Genomic DNA, 27,827 nt, shown 5'->3' with positions numbered 1-27,827 from the left:
CTGCGCAGCCGTGGCAACCGCTCCAAACGGCGCGGTGATGTCATGGCTCGGCAAAGCTAAGGCGAAACGATACGGCGCACGCGGTGACGTAACGACTCGTCCAGCTGTGGCGAGGCTTGGCGCGGTCAGCGCAGCTCGGACAAAGCTTTGCTAGGCGACGCATGGTGACATCATCATCAGGCGGAGGTTTTGAGACGTGCACTCGACAGACCATCCTCGAGTTGAAACAGCTTCTAGCCCAAAGGGGTATATATGTGCCACTGCGCTTGGACCCTTTCTGCACTACCTCTAGGATCGGCCCACATTTCAAGCGTACGCCACCGGGCTCCCTCATTACCCCGTCCTCTAACGACATTTTGGGCAAAATAAAGTTATTTCTCTCTCTTTCTAGCTTAAACAGCTTCGCTGTTAAAAGATTAGCACAAGTGCCCATGGCCGGAGCAGTGAAATTGCGGTACGCGGCGCTCCTGTTCCCGTGCACACTGGTATCTTAAGGGCCACATGATTCATGTTTCAAAGATGGAGTGCACGGCACTCTTGTTTTGGGCGTGATAGGGCACAACAGCGTTACGTGCCGCAATTTATCTGACCGGGAGATCGGTCACCTGTGCAAATCTTTTTTCCGCTGCAGCTGTACGATGACGCAGGGAGATACCCTTCTAGCGAAAAACTTTCTTTGACAATGAAAAGACTATGGGTACGTAGTTTCTCCGCGTGGGTGAATGCGCTAAGTAGCTTGTCATAGCTGCACAGATCTCCCTATTTTTTGGCACAGACACTGAACCAGGGTAGCTTCCACGTGCTACGTTTTAATATTTTCCCAAACGCACAATGGAATAGCAATGAACTAGGTCATATTTAACACTGGGTGGTGCATTTTGTCTCCCGATTGCCGTTGTGAATAACATGTTTATGTTTTCTATTCCGCCTCTTAAACTAACGCAGGACTGTTTTCAGGAGCGATGTTCAGCGCGATATGCCTCACTATCTTTACCTTCATTGTCACAGAAAGTTGAATGCGAGTATAGATGATTGGGGAACGTGTCGGTTGGGGGACACTTGCACAAAAAAAAAAAAACACGCGCAGATACACACACGCACACTAGAGCACTGCACAGGCCCGGCCCGGGCCTGTTTTTACGTTTGGCTGCCCGCCCGAGACCGACCAAACTTTCTATGGCGCCGGGCCCGGCCCGGGCCCGGAAATAATCCGGCCCGCCATCCCTAAACCTTAGGCCCTAGCCCGGCTCGAAACCGGCCCGAACCCGGCTTGAGACCAAAAAAGATCACCGAGCGGCATATAAAAAATAAAATAAATAAGAGAATGAAAAGAATTTATTCCTAAGGCATAAATACATGTCATAAGCAATTATGAACACCACTTGAGTGGTCTGAACGCAAATACCAGCGCGCGAAGTGCTACAAATGACCCTGCTGAGCAGTATCGCCAGCAGTTTCCAAGGGCGCGACTTTGATGCGGCCCAATCCACTTCTGTCGCGGCGCCGCCACATTATTTTTCCACGTCGGGCACCTCACTGCGAAGTATGCGCTGCCCCAGCCGCTCGTCCCACTCAACCGTATTCTATAGTACACTATAGCGGAAGCGCAGCCACGACCGGACGTGTGCGCAGCGCAGCGTATGGATGGAGTAAACAGAGAAAGAAAGCTTCTCGTTCCTCCATGGTCCAGCGTAATGCGCTTCTGCTAGGCGGCCGGTTGAGAATATGCGTGCGATAATGGATAGACGCAGTGCGATATTTCAGCCGCGTTACGAATTATCTTAACTTACCAGTCATCGTTTTACCAAATCGCCCTTGAAGAGTCACCAAGTCACAAACGCGCTTGCACCACGCCGAAAGCATTAATTACATTGATTTAGGTAAGGAATGCAATGTAATCCTTTGGTTCTAGGCGACTTCGATCTTTCTGGACTTTTACATTCTGTTCAAACAGCGCAAAATACGACGGAAGAAGAAAAGGAAAGTACACAAGAGTAGCACTGCTAGCTTCCAGCTGCGCCGGGGCAATAGGTTTTTCGGAGTCGAGGCGCGCGAGGATAATTCGCTGCTCGTTATATGCACAGCACCAGAAAGTCCGAGCCCGGCCCGGGCCTGCGTCAAAATACCCGAGCCCGACCTGGGCCCCGGTCAAAAAGCACATGCCGTGCCTGAGCCCGTGAAAAAACTGCCCTACCCAGCCCGGCCCGGCCCATGCGGCGGGGCGGGCCCGGGCTTTCCGGAAAGGCCCGGCTCGTGCAATGCTCTAACGCACACACACTGAACGAGAAAAATGGGACCCTTGGGCCCCCATTGTTGTTAAGAACAACGGCAGCAATCCCATACACAATTATATCAACGAAAGCTCAAGCAAAGTTATTTGTAGTTTTATTTAAATGTACAACTTATCAACTAACCGGAAATACTGCACAATAACAAAACTTGCTGCTGGTAGGAGCCGTACTAACCCGTCAAAAGGTTCTTTCCAATCCTCCATCATGGTCATGAGTGGCGCTGGCAAAGACTGCCCGGATTAGACATTGTAAACATGCGTAAATACCGATGAATGTGGACGTGCGGGAAACCTGGTTCTGCAGCACAATACGCAGTGCAACGCAGACCTAATAAGGAGGTTTCGTGTGCGGCTCCCACCAGCAGAAAATGGTGTTTTCGTGCACTTCCATTTACCTTCTTCAAGTTTTAATCACTTCTCCACTTTCATAAAACTTAAAATAATTTATCGTGAGCTTTATTTGGCTGCATTATCTGTTCCTTTTATAGGGTTATGACACACACACAGACATTGCATTTCATATCACGGTTTCAACGTTTCCGACAAAAACACGCATTTATAACTTGAATAGACACTGCGTGCGCCTTTGTAATTGACCTCATGTTGCTTTGAGGAAAAGGAACACCTAAATATTTCATGCAAGCATAGCTTTGATAGATGTCAACATTCTGATGGGTCTGGATAACATTTTTATGTTGAGCTGATTACGATGACGGTTCTCCACGCGCTGATCATGCCTACAGATAGAAAACAGAAACTTCAAGGTTAACGGGTTATCCCGTGACGCAAAACAGAGGAACAAGGAATCCACATCCAGCGTTCACGCATTTTTTTATCGGGAAAGGCAGTTTCGAAAAAGTTTACCTACTTTATTATTGCATTTACGCAGCAATTCAGCAGCTAAGTGCTTGTTCGAAGACACGAGTGATCCACAACTTGATGTCACAAGGGCTACCAGGTGCGGCAAATTCCTGCCAGCGGGCGAGGAGCTGCTACGAACTGAGGTACGAAGATTTGTTGCTCCAATCTGGGATAGATCTGGCACATTTATAGTGTGCATCTTGGTTCGTGAAGCCTTTACCTAAGAGCACTTTTAACATATAAGCATTCTGAAACGGTCAATTCCATTCCGGCGGGATTAGCTGCTATCTTTTACTAACAGCTTACATGTATATGTTAAAGTGGTTTTCTGACAGTGAATGTTTTTGGATACTTGGAGAACGTTTGACAAGGTTAAAAAGGTATTTGTGGTTCACAAATTAAGTTTACTAAACATTTACCCTGTTGCACCTAATTGAATTGAAGCGACATGCTCAATATTTCATCACATTTTTATTTGCTAAAGGCTGTGTTATACATCGTAAAATAAATAATGGATCTGATATCCAGTCTCTTCAGTTTTAGTTAAACACTTTAGCAACGTCCGTGAAGGGTGCCTTACTTGCTGCATGGAGCTGATTATATGTAAATGTAAAGCTATGTGTATTTATCGTTGTAAGGCAGTCTGTCCTACGTAGGCCCTGAGTGACTGTCGTCTTGAATCTGTAGCGGTCTAATACTATAATGGCGTTTAGACAACTAACAATCTTTCTTGAAAACAGCATGTATTATAGCACGTGTCCAAAGAAAACCGCTCCTTAGGTTAAATTAGGAGAGTTTTGTTTTTTCATAAGTTTCACCAGTATTGCGGTTGCGCACCATATATGTCCGCCCTCAATTAGAATATTCTTCATCTGTCTGGGATCCACATCAGGCCACAGTAATACATATACTCGGATAAATGCTAGATCGCTTTGTCTGTTTCATTCTAGCTAACTGACACTTTATGGCTTGAGTTACATTATTAGAAATCACTCTTACCATTTTGCTACTTTCTCTTCCCCAAAGGAAATCACGTAGCTTTCATTTCATAAAATGTGCTATGGGAACGCATCTTTCCTCTCTTTTAGGATCCACCCGACGCCTTATCATTCTGCTAGTCGGTATCATGCATGTCAGGTTAATGTACCGTGTCATAACACCGTCAAGAGCTAAAACCCATTTTTTCCGGGGACTTCAATTGTTTAGAATAACCTACCTGCGCCATTACTAAGCAACAGTGACCACCTTCTTTTGAGGAAAGCATTAACTAACATGGAATCAAATACTATCAGAAGGGAAGCGTGTTAATTCCTTTTCGAGAACATTGCCTGTTGCTCATAGCGTACTTTTTTATGCTTGTTTTCTCCATATGTAATTCATCTTGCGTGTTGTTTTTTAACTGTCCCCACTTGTCTCTGTTTCCCCTTCCTTTTGTTATTCTGCGGATTCCAGTTTTGAATACTGTATTTTTATTTATGCATTGTATTTTTCGTCCCTACCTTCTGCAATGTACTTCAATGTACTTCCAGGTTTTTTTCATAAAGTTAATACAAAACAATAAGTAAGTGAAAGTACGAATTTTGCATCGCGCCACAAAAGACACAGTATTTGAAATGTCTCAATCGATGGCCCGCCTTCTCGTTTTTTGACCAATTCAATTCAATATATTACGCTTTGCAGCATCTTTCAAAACTACAGCTCTATTGCTAGCACAACATATAAAACAACCCATATATATATATATATATATATATATATATATATATATATATATATATATATATATATAGGAAAATCAGAAGCACAACTTCGCGGTTATCTTAGGTTTATTATTAATCCTAAATACGCTTGGCCCATTGAAAAATCCAGTCACTACTATATATATATATATATATATATATATATCAACACTAACATCAACGATAACACTCCCAGAGTTAGTTCTAGTTGCAAAAACATAAATACCCCAGAAAGCGGATGGGAAAACGGTTCCGCGTTAGCTCAACGGTGAGAGCATCGCACGCGTAATGCGATTACGTGGGTTCGTTCCCCACCTGCAGACAGTTGTTATTTCATCCGTTTTCATTTCCCTTAATTTATCATTTCTTTAATTCCATTAGTGTGTGCAAGTAATTTCCCCTGTGTTGTTCTTGGCCTCAATGTTTGTTGGCTTCTTATGATATATATATATATATATATATATATATATATATATATATATATATATATATTACTCATCTAGACTGGAGCACGACACTAGCCTGAACTAACGCTGTTCACTCTGCTATTCATGCTACAATAGCGTGTTCCAAGGTTATCATAAATGCACTAGCATTTGTAGCGCTCATAATCTCTGTAGCGAATATATCTTACCGCCAGAAAAGTAACAGTTATGGCCACTATTCAATAAAAATATAATCAAGACATATATTTGCCGAAGTTATTTTCTCACAACCTTCAATTTTTTGCCCCGGGGACCTGTGCCGCAATAGTAACGCGTGATACGATATTTGAAGAGCGACTGTTGAATGGACCAGCAACTCAGCCGTCCCTTGAGGAGTGCTCGGCGCTGTCGATATGAAAATGTCGGTTCTGCTGTCGCTTGTGTAGTTCCCCTTCCAACAGCTACCTACCCATCCAGGTGCATTTGCCCCAATTATGAATATATTATTTTTTTGCTTTAAAGTCGTACATGTCCTCCCCCATGGAGTTTCACACTATAAAACCTAGAGGGAAATGTGGCGCTGCTGCGCCGTGGTATGCAAGGGAATGCTGGTATATTGCGGATTCGGATTGGCATCGTTCTTAGAGATCCAGAACCAGCCAGAACGCCTTGAAGACGCGCCTGGCTAGCACCGTTCCGTCTGTCACAATGATTCATTTCCTGCTAAAACAGGACGTAAAACACTGCTTTAGCTTTATTATTACAAAAAACATGTTTTGTTTAATTTTGAGGACATACTATTGGATGCACAATTCTATGAAACGTAAACGGTATCAGCCGGCCGCTAATGTTGTAGGGCAGACGACAAGATTCTCGCTCGCTTTGGAACAACTTGTCTGTTCTTGCTTTTCTACGCTTGATGCTGCATTGTAGGTGAGTAAACTTTGTTGAGAGATGTAATATGGGTGAATGAAAGCCTTTTATGTAGATTTTATTTTAAGAACGCGTTGTTTGTGTAGCCATATCCACGTTTTAGACGAAGCCTCGTACAACACCAGCCAACACAAGCCTCGCAGACACATATCCCGTCATTCCCATGAGGGCACGGCAGCCCTTTAAGAAACTCGCATAGACGGTGGCGCCAGTTTACCCTCTAGGTGTTATAGTGAGAAACTCTATGTCCTCCCCCATCACCGTCCTTTTTCCGACATGCCGCCATTGAACATGGAGAGAATTAGGCAAGCATTGGTCCACCCCCAAGGAGGGGGAGGGAGGATGGGGATACATTATTCGGTTACATCCCTGCCCTTGTCCTTGGCTGAGTTCTTTGAGTACTTGGCCTTATGTTTGGCACATCTGTACCTCTAAATGCCTTGTAGGAGGGACGTGACGGCGGCTGTACGAGCCGTGCCGTCGTCCCTGATCAGAAGGGCGAAGGCGGCGAGCCGAGCGACGGGGCTGCGACGACCAGCGTCGTCGCAGCCCCGTCGCTTCCGGAATCTTCGGGAATAGAAAACTTCCGGAATCGCCAGATCCCACTGAAAACGCCGTAACTCAAGTGCAAGCAAGCCAAAGTTCTACCAGAGACTCGCCTCCCCAACAGCCACAGAATGACTACCATGAATCCAGAGTACGACTATTTATTTAAGCTTCTCCTCATCGGCGATTCAGGAGTGGGCAAGTCCTGTCTGCTGCTCAGGTTTGCGGACGACACCTACACGGAAAGTTACATCAGCACAATTGGTGTGGACTTTAAAATAAGGACGATAGAACTAGAAGGAAAGACCATCAAGTTGCAGATTTGGGAGACGGCGGGGCAGGAGCGGTTCCGTACCATAACGTCCAGCTACTATCGGGGGACACATGGCATCATTGTTGCCTACGACGTCACAGATCAGGAGTCATTCAACAATGTCAAGCAGTGGCTTCAGGAAATTGACCGCTACGCCTGCGAGAACTGTTAACAAGCTCCTGGTTGGTAACAAGTGCGACCTCACGACAAAGAAGGTGGTTGACTACACGACAGCGAAGGAGTTCGCGGACCAGCTGGGCATTCCCTTCCTAGAGACGAGCGCCAAGAATGCCACAAACGTGGAGCAGGCATTCATGACAATGGCGGCGGAGATCAAGAACCGCATGGGCCCCCCAACCACGGAGGCGAACCTGCGGTCCGGCGACGGCAAGATCAACCCGGGAACGCCCGTTCAGCCTCGCAGCTCAGGATGCTGCTAATTCCGAAGACAAACCCCCCTTCCCCCTTTTCCCTCCTACATTGGTGACCCGGGAGAACGCGCGTTCCACCGAGCGACTCGCTGCCATGGCTCACTGGCCGGAGCCGCAGTTCGACCCACCACTGCCGCCGTTCTCGTCCAGCTACGTCGGCGCATGGTTCGCTCAGTTCGAGGCGGCTCTGGAGCTTAACCACATCTGGATCCGAGAGTTCAAGCGCGCGGTACTCCTCGACGTCCTGCCGCTTGCTCTCCAGCTCCACCTCGGCGTTCCATCGCCTGGCCCGCGCCCGTACCACGAACTGCGGCAGCGCGTGCTCGACTTCTTCGGCGCTGCCTACCACCCACTTCCAGTGGCTGACCGCACGGTGCGCGAATCGCTGCCTGCTTTCCCACCGCCAGCGCTACCCGCATCTCAACCTGTGCCCGGAAGCCACCACCAGGCAAGCCTTCCTCCCTCGACTTGCCCCGATACCGTCTCGGCGACAACCCGATGCGCTACCGCACAGTCCCCGGCCTCCGGCTCTCTTCAGGGGTCTCTTACGTGCGAGTACGCGCATAATGGCGTCACCAAGGGTATCGACACGACCGCGATACCGGCCACGTCATCGCCTTGCTCACCTCCAACGATGATACGCGACAGTGGTGCCATCACTGACCCTACGCCGGCTCCTGTGCCTCACGCCATCGGGTCTGGCGCTAACGACGTCGCTCCTGCTATTCGGTCCCCGACCAACGCTTCACCCGAGTTGTCTACGCTGCCGGCTGAGCGAGCCTCTGGGTCAACGCAAGAGCCCTGCCCCGTGCCGTCTCCGCTGCCTCCGACCTTGGCAACTGTCGATACACCGCGGCACCTACAAGCCATCGAGAGCGACGCAGCAGCTGTAACCTTCGGCCCTGCCCTGCGCTGCCCGTCCTCTCATTCGACCGACTTGCCATTGGGCCCTTCTGGCGACCACGCTGCCAAGTCAGACGTTGGGGGCTGTGCACAATCGTCGCGCGACGAGGATAGGGCAGCTAGACTGACACCATCATCCCGCGACGCGAGCCGCGATGCAGTCTCGCGTCCACCGTCTCATCCTGTCCTTCGCGTCGTGCCCACGTTGGATATCTCCAGGCAACATGACTCGGCTGCTTCTGCTCCGGCTGTCTCAGATTTTCGACTACCCGCACCGGTGCCATCATCGAGCGTCGTCCGACGACGCCTTCCTGGCTGTCACGACAGTCAATCTCGTCCAAGGCCGTTGACCGTGGCAAGACCGAGACTCCGGCCCGCGCGTCCCGGACCCTCTTCTCTTGACTCGGGCGGTGTCGCGCGCAGATGTTTGCAGCTTGCGACCTCTACGATGGGTCGGGCAAGACCTGAAAAGCACGTGCGCAAGCTACATCCACCAGAGCTGACGCATCGGCGAGCGCGTGACAACCGAGCTAGCGGTGTGGCGTGCCCACCAATGACTGCGCACGGTCACCGTTCGTTTCACACGGCTTGCGTCAACTGCTGAGGCGTCTACGTTCACCCTGTCCGTGCCGGCGTGCTGTGTACCGTGCGTCCGCAGCGCCACTCGCAACCTCGTCCACCAGAGGGATTTGATAGTCCCTTCAGCCTCCCACGGACTCGCACTACTTGGACTGCCCACGGACCTTTCTTGCACTTGGAAAAACTTGTTTATTCGCCGTTCCGTCTGGGCGGGGGGCCCTGTAGCGCCCACCGACGCCGCAACGCGGGGCGCTTTGGTCGGCGCTCTCAGCCGGTGCCTCAGCGCCGGCTGTCGAAGAAAAAAAAATAAAGAAGCGCAGCGCGTGCTCGAGGCGCAAGCTCGGCACGCGCAGTGTCGTTCCAAAAGCCAGCCACGCTGGTCGTCGCAGCCCCGTCGCTCGGCTCGCCGCCTTCGCCCTTCTGATCAGGGACGACGGCACGGCTCGTACAGCCGCCGTCACGTCCCTCCTACAGCCTCATATATTCATGTGACCACGTTCACTGTGTTGCAAACGTGCCGCTTAGTGTCAATGGGACCGGCCAAAGCCCGAGCGGCATGCATGCCAGGCTCACACGACTTCATGTTCAGTCACTATATTGAGGTGCAGCGTGGACAGTAAAATACCCGAAAGCAAAGAACTACGCCCGTCTTTCTCCGTAACAACACCCTCAGAAAACTAAACAGCGGGCCGTTGCTACAAGATAGGATTCTGGAGACCACGATAGCATCCACAGCGCCCATGACTGGTTAACGCCCACTCAACATCTATATTCAGGATGAAACTGGGATCCGCACATTAGTGTTCGACCACGTCGCCTTCCCTGTTGCGGAGGTTGATGTCGACGTTGATTGAACTTCATTAAGTAGTCCTAAATAAAGTTTTGTTTTTCAACATGTTCTCAACAAGTGAGCGCATCTGGTTCATATTCATTATTCCTCTAGCGCTCGTCTTTTTCTCACCTTCAGTGGATGATACTGACGCCGTCCTGTTTGCTCGTTTTTTTTTTGTTTTTTACATCGAAGCTCTTGACGGCTAGTTCTCCTAGGATCGTGTCCGCGTGCAGAAACAAACTACCATCATCAGCATTTCGGCTGCATATGCACCGTGGCTGGCTCCGTGTGCGTAGCGGCTTCCCACCAGTTGTGCCTTAGCACTGGTGTCAAAACGGAGGAATAGCGTGAATAATAGGTCATGACATCAATAAAATCACATGCTCGTCAGTTACGTCACGATTAACGATAATAAAATCTCATGTGGCGCATAACCGCATTGGATATGAGGGTATAAGCCGCGCATATGCGGCTATGAGCCAGGGATAAGACAGAAAGAAAGAAAGAAGGAAGGAAGGAAGGAGGAAAGGAAGGAAAGGAATATAAAAAGAAAGGAAGAAGAAAGAAAGTAGGTAAAAAGAAATCACGTGTAGCTCATACCCGCGTTGGATATGTGGGTATGAACCGCCGAGAGCTGGAGCGGAAAGATCTGACATGATCCTGATGCTGCCGTGCAGTGTACCGCGGCTATGAATGTTGTGGCTCATACGCTAGTCTATGACAATGGGGCGGACTTGGCGCTGCAAACGCACTACTTGGCCATCGCGCCGGGCGAAAACAAGGCGCCGGTGTCCTTGATCTTTGACGAACATGCAGAAGACGCTCAATATAATCAATAATGATAATATATAATTTCAGTATAGCAATATTCACTACCACAGACCCACCTTAGTCACAGCTTCACTGGCTTTCATTTCAGAGTAGTGGAAGGGCTCTGAATGTGTTTTATAGGATAGGGTTACGGGTATTAAAGGAGTTTAACAAGTGTAAACTTCCAAAAACGTCGTTTTACTATGTACCAGTGTTTGGAATTCCTATTTATAGCCCTTCGGATGGGGGGCGGCGAATATAAGGACGGTCACCACGTCAAGCTTCTTGTTGAAGAACCTTTTAGCGGCTTTCCTACACTTTCTATAAAAAAATACAGAGTGTATTGATTTATTGAATAAACCATTGATTCATGATTTTATTGACTGATTGGTTGATTGATCATTACACTTATTCAAGCACGAAATAACCCATTTTACATCAGGAAGCGCGAAGTGGTACATTTCCTTAAGGTAACTACCTATTCAATTACAAACCTCTTGATCTAAAACAGAGAAAAATTGCCCAACTGCCAAACCAAAGCTCCCACTAGGTAGCTACATTTATGCTCCCACAGTACGGTCTCAGTCAGAATAGAATATTACCAAAACTTTAAGCGACGACGTTATGAGAACACAACTGTGCAGTAACTATCGTATTTTTGTACACAGATACACACAGCAGTTCGTAGACTTGGGGAATTTCGGAATGGTAATACTGTCGTGCCATAAAGTATGCCAACATGTAATTATTCCGCGACTAGCACGAAAGCAGTTCGAACTGTGCGTCCTATCGCAATTACGATGCGGCAGGTCTTCAGCACGACATTGGGTGTCGTAAACATGCTCACAAGGATGTACTAGTCGCATGTTCCGGCAGAGAAGGTGTAAGTGTAGATTATGCGACATGAAAACACATCCATGAACTAGTGCTGAGATGATAATGTCGGCAAGAAGCTTCCGCATCATGTCTTCGAATTTTTGCTCATTGGTAAAAGTTAGTCTTGCAGTCACCCTTGTAGCCAAAACGATCACCGCAAGATCACATGAATCCGAGGCAGTGATCTTCAGGCACGCCCACATCCGTTGGCAGTGGCCTAAAAAGATCCAACGAAAGGCTAGCGTGCCGAAGCACATCAAAAGTGTCAACTAACCGATAGCCTTGAGTAGGAGTACAGGGGTGCTATAACGTAAAATGATTCCAAATTGTTTTGATTCCAATTTCTGCAATCAGCCTCCACGATTGGTCAAAACATTTTCGGGCGGCTCCCAACTTCGCCTGTCGGCCACGCGACGTCACGAAAACCGCGATAACTCCCCATCTGATATCACGTGTACACACAGATTATGCATGATTAAACCGCACAAAAGAAAAATAATCATTCCTGATTCGATGTCTTTTCACCATTAGCTCTCTGCTATTGGTCCAATGTTTTCTGGCTACGCCCACTTCGCCTGTCTGTCACGCGACGTCACAAAACCGCGAAAACTCACCACGTAAAAGTGACGTGTACGCGAAAAAAATGCATTAATATGCCGAACAAAACTGAAAATTTGTCTGAATAGCCAAAGACTGCCCCGTTCCGAAAGGAATCAAAGATGGCTGCCCGACGATCGCTGAGGCCTTCGCTTTCGACCCTTTCGACCAGCCACCGCAAGCTAAGTAAGACGAAGCGGACCAATCGGAGAAGCCGGCACCACCCTCTTCATGCGGTTATCTATTTTCGCTGTTCTGGCTCGGCCCCATCGAAACACTCTCCGCTATAGCGTGCTCCTCGCCTCTTGTCAGCCAATTAGATAAGAAAAACCGCTGAGTGTAGACAATGTTATTGGTTTTGAATGCGAACAAAGGTGACCTCCTATAAACGAGGAGAGTGTTTGATTGGGTTGTTCAGACAACGCTGCGGGTCACCGCCCGATACTTGCGTTGGTGTTTACGTAAATTTGACGTCAGGGGTTTGGAATCAAAACAGTTTGGAATCATTTTACGTTATAGCGGCCCAGCTGACTCTATCGATCGCCGAATACGGGCTTACCCACAATCAAAGCGCTAACGTCACCACCTGCTTCGCGCCCGGCGCGTTACATAAAAATTCATGAGGAAAGGAAGGGGGGTTTTGTTGCAAAAGGACTACATTTTTAAGGCCGAGTACAATCATGAGATGTCATATGCGTGAATCCTGCAGGAAAACGACAGCTACAAAATTACGATTTATCACAAGTTTCCTCCTTCAGATATGAGTGAATTTTGAAATATGTGGAGTCTTTAGGGTACATCACCTGTTAAAGCGTCCACGTGCTTATTTTTGCTTACAGCATTCGCCTGCGTAAACAGCCAATCTGCCAGGCGCTCTTTCTGATTGATGTTGCACCTAAATATGTAAATAAGTCATGCTAACAGGGACAATCTACGATGGATACAGCATAGAGTACAATTCGAATGGCGCGGCTCTGACGGAAATGCTTGGTGGTGACGTCATTGCTCCGCGCGGTTTCTGGCAGCTTTCTTTATGACGGGACATGGAAGCACACTTGTGTTCCTGTCCAGCCATGGCGATGTTCCCTCTAGTCTGAATCAGAATCAGTTTATTCAATACAAAAAACGGGGTTAATTACATGGTAAGTATATACAGAAGGAGGTCCCGTAGTTAAAAACTGAGATGGGCCAATGCAGCGACCTTCTGTCCTAGGTACTATTGAAATTTAGCCCCTTCACGTAGCAGTATTGCACGGTACTGTATAACAATGGGGACAGCAGTGCGATATCAGCGCCAATACTTCTTCAGTATGATGCTCCTTCTCCGTATTCCTCCTCTCCGCACCTTCTATGCTGTGAATACAACGGACCCAGCTCTCACTGTCGTTTCCACGTGATAGCTGCCCCCACTACAAGGGTTACCGATCTTGAGGAGGCAACGGCATTGAAATTAAATTTTGACATCAATCTTATGCTCCTTTTCAGCAGTTTATGTTTTAGCTCACGGAGCAAAATGCTGCTCAGATGTAATGTTCTCACATTTTGATTTGTGCGTTTAACACTTTATCGAACAGACACAGCCACCGTGCTCGTATCGTTGCTTCACTGGCCCCAAGTCTTACTTTGTGCTGCCAGAACGAGACGGTAAACCCTGTGACAAGTCTAATCTATCTCAGGTAATTCTTCCTTTGTACCTACACCTCTTTCACTACATATAATTATAGGTCACGAAGAAGGCCTCTGAGTTGCCAGTTGCTGTTACGTTGACCTAATTGTTACCAGTTACGCCAATACAGTTATTACCAATTATTACCAGTTACGCCTGTCAGCCTCTAGAGTCTGTGAATGAGCGCGTTTATCTAGGCCAAATACTCACAGCAGACCCTGATTATGAGAGAGAAATATACAGACAGACAAAGAACTTTATTAACTAGGTCCTGAGAAGCCCTGCCCTAGGGCAGAGCTGCGGGCCGCTCCCACGTGGGGACGGGTGAAAGGCGTGGCGTGAAAGTTCTGAGCTCTGGATGGCAGAGTTCCATTCTTTCTTCCGTGATGCGATTGGGTCCATGTAACGAGGGGCATCGCCAGAGCATGTGTTCTAGATTGCTAACAGCCGCGCAGTCGGGGCAAGTAGAGCTAAAAGCCTCTGGAGGGATCGAATGAAATACAGAACAATAAAAATGGGTTAGAGTGCATACTGCAGGCATTGCCAAGTCCTCAGTGTGAGCTTACCACTGTCGTTGAAAAGAAAAGTGTACAATCATTGTATTCTACCGGTGCGAACATATGGGGCAGAAACTTGGAGGTTGACACCCGCACAAGTTAAGACCCGCACAAAGAGCGATGGAACGAAAAATGTTAGGCCTAAAGTTAAGAGACAGGAAGAGAGCGGTGTGGACCAGAGAATAAACGGGGATAGCCGATATTGTAGTTGACATTATTGGGCAGGCCATGTAATGCATAAGATGGATCACCGGTGGACCATTAGAGTTACAGAATGGATACTAAGAGATGGGAAGCGCAGTCGAGGACGGCAGAAAACAAGGTGGGGTGATGAAGTTAGGAAATTTGCAGGCACAAGTTGAAATCAACTCGCTCAAGACAGGGGTAATAGTAGATCACAGGGAGAGGCCTTCGTCCTGCAGTGGACATAAATATAGGCTGATGATGATGATGATGACGCCACTACAGCGCATCAACTATCGTCACTCATAAGCATTATGTTTGGGCTCTTTAAATTGCATGCATAGAAAATTACATGCCCTTTAATTCAGCAGAGAAAGCAGCTGGCATGAGGGCATCGCGCAGTCAAGAAGCGATGTCCTTGTCGGCCATCCTTACTCCTTTGTTTTTCAGTTCATCTTTTCAAACCTTGTCTTAGCTATGGACCAATAGCTCATTTAAATGCTATTCTGACGTACACAACATATGTGAATGTCTGAGCAAACAGGAACAAACAGTTTGAGACTCCATACCTACTTCAATTCTTCACAGAACAAGCTGGAAACTAATGATTAGGAAAGTGGTCAGACAACAAGAAATAGTCTCTCCGATGATAGCCATTGCATGCTTAGAAGGGCTGAAGAACTTAAATAAGAAATGACTAGCCAAGCTTATCAGCGGATAAGACTATAGCAGCCTGGACTTTGCAGGTCTCATTGTACGATTGGTCAATCATAGAGATGATTTACAATAGATTGAGTACATTTACTGATAAAGTGCACTAGTAGGTGTTAGGAATTATACCCAAACCTCTCCAACTTTACTTTCAATGCCTAGGAAGAGAACAACAAATGTTGTTTTGGTCTAATAACGGTGGTTTAATTCGCATACGGCTCATATTATCGAGTAATGCCCTCCAACTCACCGCTATATTTAATAACACGAGTACACACTTGTTGCATTCTACTATTACGTGCATATCTGGCAGAAACTATAAGGTCAGCGAAGATCCTTAAGGCTGACCTAAGAAATGGGCGACCAGCAATGGCAAGGGAAAATTTTAAAACATGAAATGGTAGATGTAGCTGTGTGGAATACGCTTAATGTGGGTGGCCAATGTTGGAGTATTACGTGGGGGGGTTGACATACGTACATACTGTCATAACACTGTATGACAAAAGTTAGTCGGGAATATCAAGAAGAAATGGAATTGCTCAGGCGATGTGCAGTGGTATGCGTTGGTCAGGTATACGTTAGGGTAATATTCTGTAATTCCGGACTGTGTGCCGGTGGAAAGAAGGTGTAGCTGAAGACGGCTGCAAACTAAGGTGTGGGAAACAATTCGGAAATTTGGAGGCAATAGATGATTCAAGATAGCGGAAAACGTCTAATAAGAGATCAATGGGCATTCGTCATGTATTGGGCATACTTTTATTTTTCTTATAACTGATAAGAGTTGATGGTCGCTGTCTTTCAAGGACGCTACAAGTTCAAGGAACGGCGAGGCAGCCTGGGGAACCGTCTCGAAAGACTCCAGCGACCAGCAGCGCGAGCAGAGAGAGCTGATCGTTGACGATGCTACTGCATTCAGGCGCATCTTCTTCACTACAGCCCCCGCATAAAAAAGTCACAGGCCTGCGCGGCACACGCAGCCCAGCCGCAGCGTAAGCTGGTTGAGCGGCGCAAGAGCAGCTCTAATTTCGGCACCACGCACAACAAGGTCTTCGCGGCAAAGTGCCTTCGCCTCGATTTTGACGAGAACAATCTGAACTGTCCGCCCGGCGTCGGCGTCGACGGCGAGCTGCGGCTTCGAATGCTCTCTGCACAAGCAGTCTGCTGAGCCCGATGATGCCTCGTTGTAGCCACGCATGTAGCTCTACGATTCGCTTCTTCAGCAGTGGTTCGTACCTTGCGAGGAGATGCCATGACGTGTACCGAAGAGGTACCCAGAATACGTGGCGCACATCTAACATCGGGATAGCGTTGCTTGCGCGCCTCGTCTGAATCGCATTGCGTCTGAATCGCATCTTGTCGCACGCGGCGGTTGCAGGCACGTTAACTAGATGGCGACACCATACTGGCGGAGGCTCGGGTCGTCTGCGCCTGCGCGCCTGCCTAGGCGCGGCGGCGCAGAGGCGCAGGGCGCGTATAAAGGGAATTTTTCTTTGCATGAGAGCAAGCGCTTGCGTGGCTCAGTGGTAAAGCATCCGTCTCCCACGCAGCGGGCCTGGGTTTGATCCCGGCAGAGAGCGGGTACTTTTTTTCGCATTTCCCGCGATAGCGGCTACGGGGCGGCGGCGGCGGCGGCGGCATCATCGCGACCAGAAACGGTGATTGGATGACGCTTTGAAAATGGACTATGTCACGATGTCGCTTTCGTTGTTATGGTACTAGAGTTGGCCAAACAAGGAAAATAAAATGTGACGTTGGTCAACTTCGCGGTGTCGTCCCACTTGTTATGTGCGCTCACCCGTTCGTAAAATGTAAAGCAGTCTTCCACGTGGGTGTGATCTGTACCGCTGAAGAGGTTCGGATGATTTTGCCTAGGAACCCCGGGGCACATGATGGATTGGGGCGAAGGCGCCGGCTGGTCTGTGTTGTCGGTCACCAAGAGTTGAAGCGTTCGGGTGCTGGGAGCAAAGTTAGAAGCTCCATGGTGCAAGCGACGGGGAAATTCCAGCAACCTCCACCAATTGATAAGAGGCTTATTGGCGGTATCCTTCAAGGACGCTACGATTTCAAGGAACGGCGAGGCAACGTAGGGCACCGTCTCGAAAGGCACCAGTGACCAGCAGCACGAGCAGAGAGAGTCGAGCGCTGGCGACGCTGCTGGACGGAGCCGCATCTTCTTCTTCACATAATGATGATGATGATGATGATGATAAGTTGTGGTAGTGGTTTTGGTAGAGAAGATAATGATGATGACGATGATGAATTGCGAGCACAGCAGCTGTAGATGGTGCAGAAATCCTCGTCATGATTGTTCATGTAGGCGAATAGCCAAACGCTTGAAGAGCTGTTTGCTTTATTTGTGGCATTACTCGACAAATCATGGAGATGAATCGCAAATAATGTACCTTTCATTCTGTAGGAGAATAGGTAAATATTTGGTCGCAGTGATCTGGACGAATCTAAAGAAGAGCTTAGCCACGATGGTGCCACGTCCTTGGAGCGTCCCTGGTTATTGCCTTGAACAGCACACGTGTCCCCTACGACGCCTTCACAACAAGCAGAAGGTCTTCGTCGTCTTCTGCACAGTGATTGGCAGTGGCTTTCGGGTGCTACATGTTAAATGAATGATGTGCTTGAAGTCGAGTAGTTGTTGCAGAGAGAATACTTAAGTAGCATTTGAAGTGAGCTGCATAATAATGCCGAGAACAAAGCAGTTCATATGTGTAGTGGTATTATATCAGGCCGATTTGTCATATATGTATTGTCTGCAGCGGCGTGAGCAACGGCTTAGAAGGCGACTCCCATTCTTTTTTCCAACAGCCTCCACAAGGGAAGGGGGCTTTAGGAGAACAGCTTGTCTGTCCTTCTCCAGGGCTTCACCATGCCATCTAAACCTTCCCACACTGGAGCTCTCGCAGCGGTGAAAGTGTGACCACCACTACCACGAAAACGGGTGAAAGAGCCCTCCAAACATAATCGCTTTTGTATACAAAGAAGTTGAGTACAGCGAAGTTCTTCGTGAGAGGTTGAAAGCGGTTTTTGTGGCGTGACGTGAGACCACGACGGTGAAGTGTGGAGGTATGCCTTGTATCAAATCTGAGATGGAGAATAGCCACCTACATAGCCTGCGTCCGAGCCCCTGAGATGTCGTATGACATAGGTGTCACAGGGAACGTCCAACCATACGCCGGCGTCCGGGAATAAATAGCGCTAAAAACAGCTGTTAAGGAAGCTTGCACCACAGCGCGGACGCAGCCATTTGACGAGGCCGTAGGAATTCGCAGACGAACGCCTATGTCAGTAGAGCTAGCGCGTTACACAGAAGCATGCGTCGGCTAGACCCTAGCTTTCTGATGTACTAAACTCGGTTATAGCGAAGCGTCAGATAAAACTTGTGTATAGCGGTGAAGATGATTTGTAAATTGTGAAGCGTTTCCAGATGTCGGTAATTATTCCGCAGTGCCCATACAGACTTCATTATACTCCTTCGACTTCTCAAGGAATTTCAAGATATGTAAAGTGATTTATTAGTTTTATTTGCTCCAATATCTGCGCACGAACATAATCTTCAGGCTAATTTCACTACTACAGAACTGTGTTATTTGATCCTTCTATAATGATCGTCTGGCTATGTAGATTGCGTGGACTGCAATGCTTGCTGTCTATTTGCTTATACTTGAGATTTGCCTAGATATGTACTTTGTTGCTATCTCATTGTATAAAACTTTGGAACTGTTATGTTAGCTGGTCTCCTAAGATACTCAAAGTTTATTAGCTATGTCTTCGTTCCTTTGCAGACCTGCTGTGTCACTTATAATTATGCACAGGATGGTCGATTAGGCAGGCATACATAATAACAATAAATTTAAATGAAACATAGCAGCAGGTATCCACCGCCCACAAAAAAATACTCAACTTTTTTATTTTGCTTAAGAGAACTCTACCGTGCCGCAATATACTTTACTGTCTGACGCCTAGGAGACAAAGAAATCGTCTTTTACGGCAAGGGTATTCTCAGAACTTATTGGCATGTGACCCCAAGCTTTTCTCTAAAATGAAAGTGGTCACACAACATTGTTTGGACTGCCACTTCCCACGCTCCAGAAAAGCAAGAAATAAAATTGTATTCGTTACCAGCATTTCGTGTCAAGTCTTCTCAAGACAGTCGGCAGGGTGGATAACGTCGACGTCGTTGTTCCCTTTAAAAAACCATGAGAGCATTGGCGCTTCTGTTAGGAGGTAAACGGTTGGTGGGGCAACTCGCCAGTGCAACACACAATAAACCGCACGACCAGCTTCGTACGCTGCTGTAAGGGTGTAAAGTCCCGCTGTCTTGTAGCAAGCTTTATATAAGCAAAACTGGCCATTGTATACCTGTTTGTGGAGAGAACCATTAGTTTCTCGTTAACATGCGCTTCCAACGCTCATCAAGTTCATTTCTGTCACGAGGATAATCAACAGATTTTACCAATACTACCACGATATGAACAACGTTGATCAGCACAAACATGAAACTGTGACACCGTTCAATGTTGAAAAGCATACACAGTCTTGTGCGAGTCAGTCATTCATTGCTTCAACCACGAGAGATCAGATTTTGTGACACTACTTTTGACAGTCTCATGTTATTGTTATTCATCCTGTGTATGTATTCTGCACATGTGGTCAATAATCATTAGGTCGAAAGATGGCGCTCGTGTCGCTCTATTTTGTTCTTATCCCTGTCTTTTCACACTGCAAATCACGTTCAATAGGCCATTTCCTGCAGCTCAGTCATATATAGACGTTGATGCGTTCAAACCATCGCCTATGCATGCAATTAAATTAGGTCAATATACAAATGAAGGGAATCACAAGTGTACGACATTAGGTAAACATAAGGAGGTGAATGAGGGATTCGCAGAGCAAGCCAAGAAATTATTTTTCGGTTAACATGACGCATACCCACATATTTTCCACGGCAACGGTACAGCCGAGCTGTGAAATGTGCCACTATAATAAATTGAAATTGAAAAGTAACAGGTTTAAATATAGCGATCGCTAATCATGACATTATATGTGTCAGAATAAAGCAGGGACGAAGCGAACAAAACTTTTCAACAATATTACCACACTCAAGCTCTTTAGAGTGTCCAGGAAGTCACTAAAAAGTCCCGAAATGTCTAGGAGGAGGAAGAGATGACCTAACTGTAATATATCGACAATATGGCCTTGTGATGAGGCACTTGTTGCACTACACCAAACAACTGTCAGCAAATATTGCTCAAAAATCAGGAAACAACAGTTTGGGCTAAGGGTGAGAAAAAAATGTGCTATTATTTTTGGGTAACCTTTCATACTTACGCCACAGGTACTGACAGCACACTCTATATAAAAACAGAAGTGTCATAAATAAACGAATGACAATTGCCCCAGATTTTTAGTTAAGGTAGTTGTTAATACCAACACCGTTCTTGTTCAGTTACATTATTCACCTCTTTTTCCTTTCAGGTGTGCAACACGGGAAACTGCATATCAGATAATAAATAACCGCCGTGTTATGACGTATATAGGTATTATTGCGATAGCAATTATATGGACACTTCAACCGGATTTCTGCCGTCGGCGTCGCCGTCGCCGTGAGGTTCCGTATAGATAAAATCTTTGCCGCGCGCCGTATGCCCCAGCGGAAGCGTGCGGGGACGCGCGCTATCACGGAGAGCGAACGCACTCAATCTCCCACGCGCAAGCAAGGAAGCGGAAAGCCAGCGCCGGAGATAGCAGGGGGGGGGGCACTTCTCTGCCAACAACCGCGCTCGTTGCTCGTCCGCCCAGTCTCTTATCTCTCCCACGCGCAAGCAAGGAAGCGGGAAGCCAGTGCCGGAGGGAGCGGGGGGGGGGGGGGGGGCGCACTTCTACGCTGCCAACAACCGCGCTCGTCGTTCGTTCGACCGCACCGTCTCTTATCTCCACACGGCTCTGACCTTTATGCGCCATGCATTCGCCGCTCAGTTTCCGTTGAAGCGATAGACCGCACGTACCTTCGCCCGCTGCGCGGCGTATGCGCTCGCTGCCAGCGTTTTGACAGTCGTTGGCTGCAGTCATTCAGTGTGATCTATTCATGTTTGTTTGTGCGCGCTCACACCACGCTTCTTCATTCAGTTAGTAATAGTCGGGCCACATTTTCCAACGCACGCTACACATGCAATGCTGCCCAGATCGGCAGTGCAGCACTACAGGTGTGTCCGTTCGCACGCGCTGCCCACGGTAAGCGCTTCTCATCAACACCACCGTTTCACACGCGCCTTCTCGTGGTCATCGAGTCTATCTTCATGTCGGCCTACTTACGCCGCAGCACACCTGCTTACTTAATCAGCTCATGTTTACTACAATTCATATTGCTACCAAGGCCGCTCACCTTACTTCGTATGACATTGCTGTGTTGCTATCGCATTCATTGCTTCGCCCTTAGGGCGAAACTGTGACATTTTTTTTAAACGTAACAGGTTTTTCAGCTTGTTCAGTAGGAATAGATTTCAAAAATAAAGGCGAACGGGTGCTCTCTGTAGCACACAAACACACAAGCACGCTATATAAGATTCAAGGAAATACATCTAAAACATAATATGACATAGGATAGGCCCCTAGATATAAAGTCAATAATTAGCTGCCAGACTACATAAATAAATTATCAAATTTTGTATATAGCCATGGTTTGGTGTAGAATGTTCAAATGTTGGAGAAGTTCATGGCGTGAGTGGTGAAGGGGCGAATAGGCTGCGGCTGAGGTATTCAGCCGGAGACGGGCGGCCAGACGATGTGGAAAGACAGATCAGGAACTAAGTCCAGGCTGGTGCACAGAGGTTGTGTTTGGCGCTCCCCTGGCTGCTTAGAAGGCTTTAAATGTTTAACTGCAAGCTGAGGAGCACCAGGCCGGGGCCAGAGCCAGGACCCATCGGCCGTCGGGCTCCTTTCTTCCTCCACTTCTACCTTCTGCCCGCAGCTTCTCATCTCTCAGCTTCTCGTGATTTCAGTTACTTGAAAATTACATTCGAATAAGCATGGGTACTATGACTTTTGATCGTGGAATATGACAGTGAACCTATTTCAACCACTCAGCTAAATTATGGGGACGCCTCGGGCTCCTTTATAAACTATTGCTAGTGCAATATTGCTGTTCGTAACTCAAACCGAGCTGTCGAAATCTGTGCACTGTGACGTTTCATCTTAAGGCATCATAGTGAACCAATTTCACCAGTTAACGGCAATGTGGGGTTGCCTTGGGCTCTTTAATGAAGTACTGCTACTGCGATATTGCTGCTCGTAGCTCAGGCTTAGCTGTCGATGTCTGTGCGGTGTCAATGCGATATGTAGATGTAATTGGCGCAATACACGTATGCTAGAACTCCAAACAAAACAGCACGGGCAAACTGATCGTAAGCGGACAGATATACCTAGCGCCGAGTCCCACAACGCGGTCGCGGTGCTATAAAGTCTACTACGCACGCGTATACTAAAATTTAGTGCGAATTTTCCATTGGGAGAGCAACGACGGAGCACAGCTTTAGTGATCATTTGCTTGGACTGAATGACAAGAAAAGGTAAAAATTATATGCGTATTTTCCTGCTTTGCTGCAAAGGTTTCGTAAGCGCGTAAGTATATTGGGCTTCGTCATTGCGCTCTTTTCAATTTGTTCGGATATTTGCATTCGTGTCGTGAAGTGTCGCGCTGTTCTGGCCCTGTTACATTCTGCAACGGAGGTCCAGCGCCCATCGTCCTTACATTTGGGACAATGTTCATGTCATCTTGACACTTTCGTCTAGGTACAAAGCAAATTTCCACAACAACGAAGTACACAAAGGTTGAAATGTTCACGGCTTCTTCGGCGAATATGGCTTCAAACAGAAGGCTGCAACAACGTGCACTGCGACATCATTTCCAATTGACTAGAGTGACGACATTATGTGAAAAACTTAAAACGACCTTAGAAATCGATTTAAACTTTAACATTTGCAATCTATTTGCATTCTTAAATTAAGTTTTATAATTACAGAAATAATATTTTTAGACCAATTAACAATATTTGGCAATAATCTAGCGGAAGTAAAATTTGGTGTCCGAGCTATAAGGGGAAAGCTAGTTTTGGAGGTGGGCAGCATTGATAAGAGCTGCCATTTACATGTGGATTATATTACGGGAAATTTGATATCAACGTTTAACTGCGTAGAGTAAATTTAGCCATAATAGGAAATGGCTAATACAGGCCTTCAGGCGTTACACATAGCCGTTGTAACTAAAGTTAGCTGCTGCAGTGACAGATTCCACATTTGTTCTAAGATATTCCGATTGTGAAGGTCAGTTCGTACGTAAAATATATGTGGCATATTAGTGATGAAGTGTGAATTTAGTTAAAGTTAGTGAGAGAATTTTGGGTTTTGCGGATAATTACCAAATAACATCATTTCTATATTTAGAGCCTATAAGAAACACAGAAATTTTTTCTGCCGTTCTCCGTGAACTGAAGGTGGCAACTTGCATTTTTTTTTCTTAATATAAGGCACGTTATGGGGAACTTCCAGAAAAACATTAAGTGTGTGGTTTATTCAAGATCTCGTAATTAGTTATTCAACCGAGCGCTCCAGAGCGATATAAATGTTTTTCGAATCACGGCGAATGTTTTCTGTTTTTCTAAGATAATTATATGTGGCTTGGATTACAATCTCGTAAAGTAAATTTCGGCGGGACCGGCCTAGCTTTATTAGGTTTCTTCACGCACGTTTCAGGGGCTCTGCAGGTATGTTTGTATCCGTCTATCTAAGTTTGTATGTTTCCATCCAACTGTTTTGTTGACATCCTGGGTCACTATGTAGTCTATGGACGAATGGTTAGATGGTTGGGCTGCTACACTGAGGAAACAAGGGTTCAAAACCGGCCATCGAACCAACTTGGGCCCCAGAGTATGTGGCAATGCGTATATACGTGCCGCTCTTCAACGGACCTCCTTCACGCCGACATGGGTCGCTGTAGATGCGTGACCTGCTAGGCGCCGTTGTTCGAAGAAACTCTTTTGCGCCGACTTGGAGCATTGAGTACGTGCCACTTGGTCTGTGCTGTGCTTCAAAGAACCTCTGTGATTCCAGCTTGGAATTGGGCCGCTCGTCAACGACAAAAGACACCGTATATCCACGAAGTGAATGATGATGAGTGGGCGAAGCACCGGCGGATCATTCGGGTAAAATTGAATCCCCCGTATAAATATATATATATATATATATATATATATATATATATATATATATGCAGGTTGTCTCAGCGAACACTTTCAAAATTTATTTAAGGTTGCCTGTGGCCGATAGCCCAATTCTAGTTGATGAGCTGGTCTACTAGAAGAGGCAGACATCAGTTAAACAAAACATTGGAATGCCTAATGGACTAATTAACAAAAATTCACTAATTAAGTTTTTAAATAATTACCTGATGGCCCATATTGCAATCTACAAATTGTAGCCATTAAGTTCGCGTGGCTGATCCACTTTGAAATAATTCCCAGGATGACACCAGTTTCGAGATATTAATTCCCGAACTTTGCGGAGAAATGCATTGGCGTTCCAGTTAATTTTGAGCTTCAATGCATGAAGTGACGTTTTGTTAAGAACCTAACTGGAACGCCAATGCATTTCTCCGCGAAGTTGTGGAATTAATATCTCGAAACTGGTGTCATCCCGAGATTTCGTTCCAAGTGGATCCGCCTTGCGAACTCCACGGCTACAATTTGTAAATTGCAATATGGGCCATCAGGCAATTAGTTAAAAACTGAATTAGTGAATTTCTGTTAATTATTTGATTATGCATTTCAATTTTTTTGTGCAAGTAATGTCCGCCTCTGCGAGTAGACCAGCTCATCAACTAGAATTGTGCTATCTGCCACAGGGAACCTTTAAGAATTTTTGAAAGTGTTCGCTGAAACACCCTGTATATAGCACTGTATAAACTGTACAGGTGTACAGTATATACAGCGCTTATACAGCCCTTGTGCACCGCAGCGCCCCTAGCGGACTCCATGCAAACCAGAGCTCCGGCCAACTACGAGGGGGGGGGGGGGAGAGGACAAGGCTCGGCCCTAAAAGCTCCCTAAGTTTCTTCTATGCTTAGTGGAATGAAACCCCGATCTCGAGGGTTCCTCAAGGACAGCAAGCCGATGCTTTAGCGGGCTGCGGCACAAATGCACTGGGTAGGTGCTCTTTTCAGTGAACGTCTTTCGTGGAAACGCTGTCGCTTCTTAAGCATCGGCACACCATGCTTCTTGTGTCGGAGGACACGCGCGGACTGCTCGGCAGCTCTACCAGGCGGCGCGGCGTGTAAAGAAAGAAGCGCGAAACGGAGTCCGGTTGCCGCATTACGCGCTTCTCAGCGCACGCTTGTACCGGCGCGCCATACATTTGAAAGGCCACACGCACGCTTCGAAGCGGCTGCGCTAGACGGCCCCGAGTGTTCCAAGGGAAACGGGAAAGAGCCATACCGCTACAGTATACGCCTGATACATGACTAGTTTCGACGACGGCAATATGTTGTGTCGCTATGTTCATTCACTGCTTAAAACATTACCATCGACATTCATTTTTAGATGGGTTCGGCCGAGTCTTCAAGATAGCAGTCATTTGAAAGATTGGAGAAAATCGCAATGAGAATTTGTGGTGCCAGCCACATAAACACAGCCATCACCTGGTTTATCGTACATACCTTTTTACGTTATTAATGCGCCTCAATGTACCCTTGGGTGTTTTATATTCGTTCAAAGTGCTTCTGTGCTGATTATATATATATATATATATATAATCAGCACGTGAGCACTTTGCAAATCTGTTTGGAGGCTATTTGTGACGGTTTGTAACTAACGTTTACGCGTGGCTACAACTGTCATATGACCACTTGTGCAATTTCACACACACTCACGCACACACACACACACACACACACACACATATATATATATATATATATATATATATGTGTGTGTGTGTGTGTGTGTGTGTGAAATTGCACACGTGGTCATATGACATTTGTAGCCACGCGTAAACTCTAGTTCCAAATCGTCAGATTTGCTTATGATCGGAATTCCTCAATTTGCCGCCAACTTTTCACAAAGGAGGAGACATGCATGACCATCATATGCAAACCTAAACCTCATTGAAAGTCCAAAGCCATCTCTAGAACAGTATTACATCTGCTGTAGTATATAAAATTGTAGAGGCACACCTTTCCAAAATTAGACTTACACATGCTTCAAAACAAAAGTAATAATGGAGTTAGCAGCTGTTACTGCACCTACAGCTTTCCAAGTTGAGACAGGTTGAAGTTGAGAATCGATTGCGAATTTAGAGCACTGCACGGGCCTGGCCCGGGACCGTTTTTAGGTTGGGCTACCCGCCCGAGCCTGACCAAAAGTTTTATGGCGAAATCCGGGCCCGCCCCGGGCCCGGAAATATTCTACGTTACCCACCCGGCCCGGCCCGCCACCCCATTACTTTAGGCCCGAGCCCAGCCCGAGGCCAGCTCGAAACCGGCCCAAACCCGGCCCGAGACCAGAAAAGATCACTGAGCGGCATTTAAAAAAATAAAATAAAGAAGAGAATGAAAGAAATTTATTCTTAAGGCATAAATACGTGTCATATGCAATTATGAACACCATTTGAGTGGTCTGAACGCTAATACCAGCGCGCGATGTAGTACGAATGACCCTGCCGAGCAGTATCGCCAGCAGTTTCCAAAGGCGCGACCTTGATGCTGCCCAATCCACTTCTATCGCCGCGCCGCCACAGTATTTTTCCACGTCGGGCGCCTGACTGCAAAGCATGCGCCGCCATAGCCGCTTGTCCCACTCAACCGTATTCTAGTACACTATCGCCGAAGCACAGCCACGACCGGTCGTGAGCGCAGCGCATGGATGGAGTAGACGGAGAAAGAATGCTTCTGGTTCCTCCATGGTGCAGCGTAATTCGCTGCTACTAGGCTGGACGCCGTGCCATATTTGGATGGAATCATAGATGGACGCTGTGCCATATTTCAGCAGCGTGACGAATTATTTTATCCTACCAGTTATCGTTTTATCAATTCGCCTTTGAAGAATCAACAAGACGTGAACGCGCTTGCACCGCGCTGAAAGGATATTTTACACTAACTTAAGAAAGTAATACAATGGCATCCTTTGGTTTGAGGCGACTTCGGTCGTTCTGGACTTTTATATTCAATTGAAACAGCGCAAAATACGACGGAAGAAGAAAGGGGAAGTACACACGAGTAGCACTGCTAGCTTCCAGCTGCGCCAGGGCCACAGGTTTTTCAGAGTCGAGACGCGCGAGGATAACTCGCTGCACGTTACATGCACACCACCAGAAAGTCCGAGCCCAGCCTGGGCCCGCGTCAAAATAACTGAGCCCGGCCAGGGCCCGGGTCAAAACGCACATGCTGTGCCCAAGCCCGGCCAAAGCCCGTGACAAAACTGCCCTACCCGGCCCGGCCCGGCCCACAGGCCTGGCCGGGCCCGGGCTTTCCGGTAAGCCCGAGCTCGTGCAGTGCTCTAATTGCAATAGCAAACTAC

At 47.1% G+C, this 27,827-nt stretch overlaps 2 protein-coding genes across 2 annotated transcripts in view; both read left to right on the top strand.

Annotated features, from left to right (window-relative positions):
* The window catches only part of LOC125940009 (uncharacterized), a 40,811-nt gene extending 20,007 nt beyond the window's left edge, over nt 1–20,804 (top strand). Inside the window, exons 3-5 of the mRNA XM_049655668.1 lie at nt 3,180–3,294; nt 13,710–13,811; nt 20,740–20,804. Of these exons, the coding sequence (XP_049511625.1) occupies nt 3,180–3,294; nt 13,710–13,811; nt 20,740–20,778 (256 nt within the window). The 3' untranslated portion in view covers nt 20,779–20,804. The remainder of the gene's footprint in view (nt 1–3,179; nt 3,295–13,709; nt 13,812–20,739) is intronic.
* Nucleotides 6,827–7,581, top strand: LOC119465308 (ras-related protein Rab-1A-like). The gene is given in 2 exon segments (XM_037726108.2): nt 6,827–7,270; nt 7,272–7,581. Coding segments are annotated over 2 exon segments (621 nt in total). The 5' UTR covers nt 6,827–6,925; the 3' UTR covers nt 7,548–7,581.
* Nucleotides 20,805–27,827: the final 7,023 nt, after the last annotated feature.

The sequence above is a fragment of the Dermacentor silvarum genome, chromosome 9 (assembly GCF_013339745.2).
Source record: "Dermacentor silvarum isolate Dsil-2018 chromosome 9, BIME_Dsil_1.4, whole genome shotgun sequence".
NCBI classification, from domain to species: domain Eukaryota; kingdom Metazoa; phylum Arthropoda; class Arachnida; order Ixodida; family Ixodidae; genus Dermacentor; species Dermacentor silvarum.
Note: the sequence above shows the minus strand (reverse complement) of the source record. Positions and strands in the feature narration are given on the sequence as shown.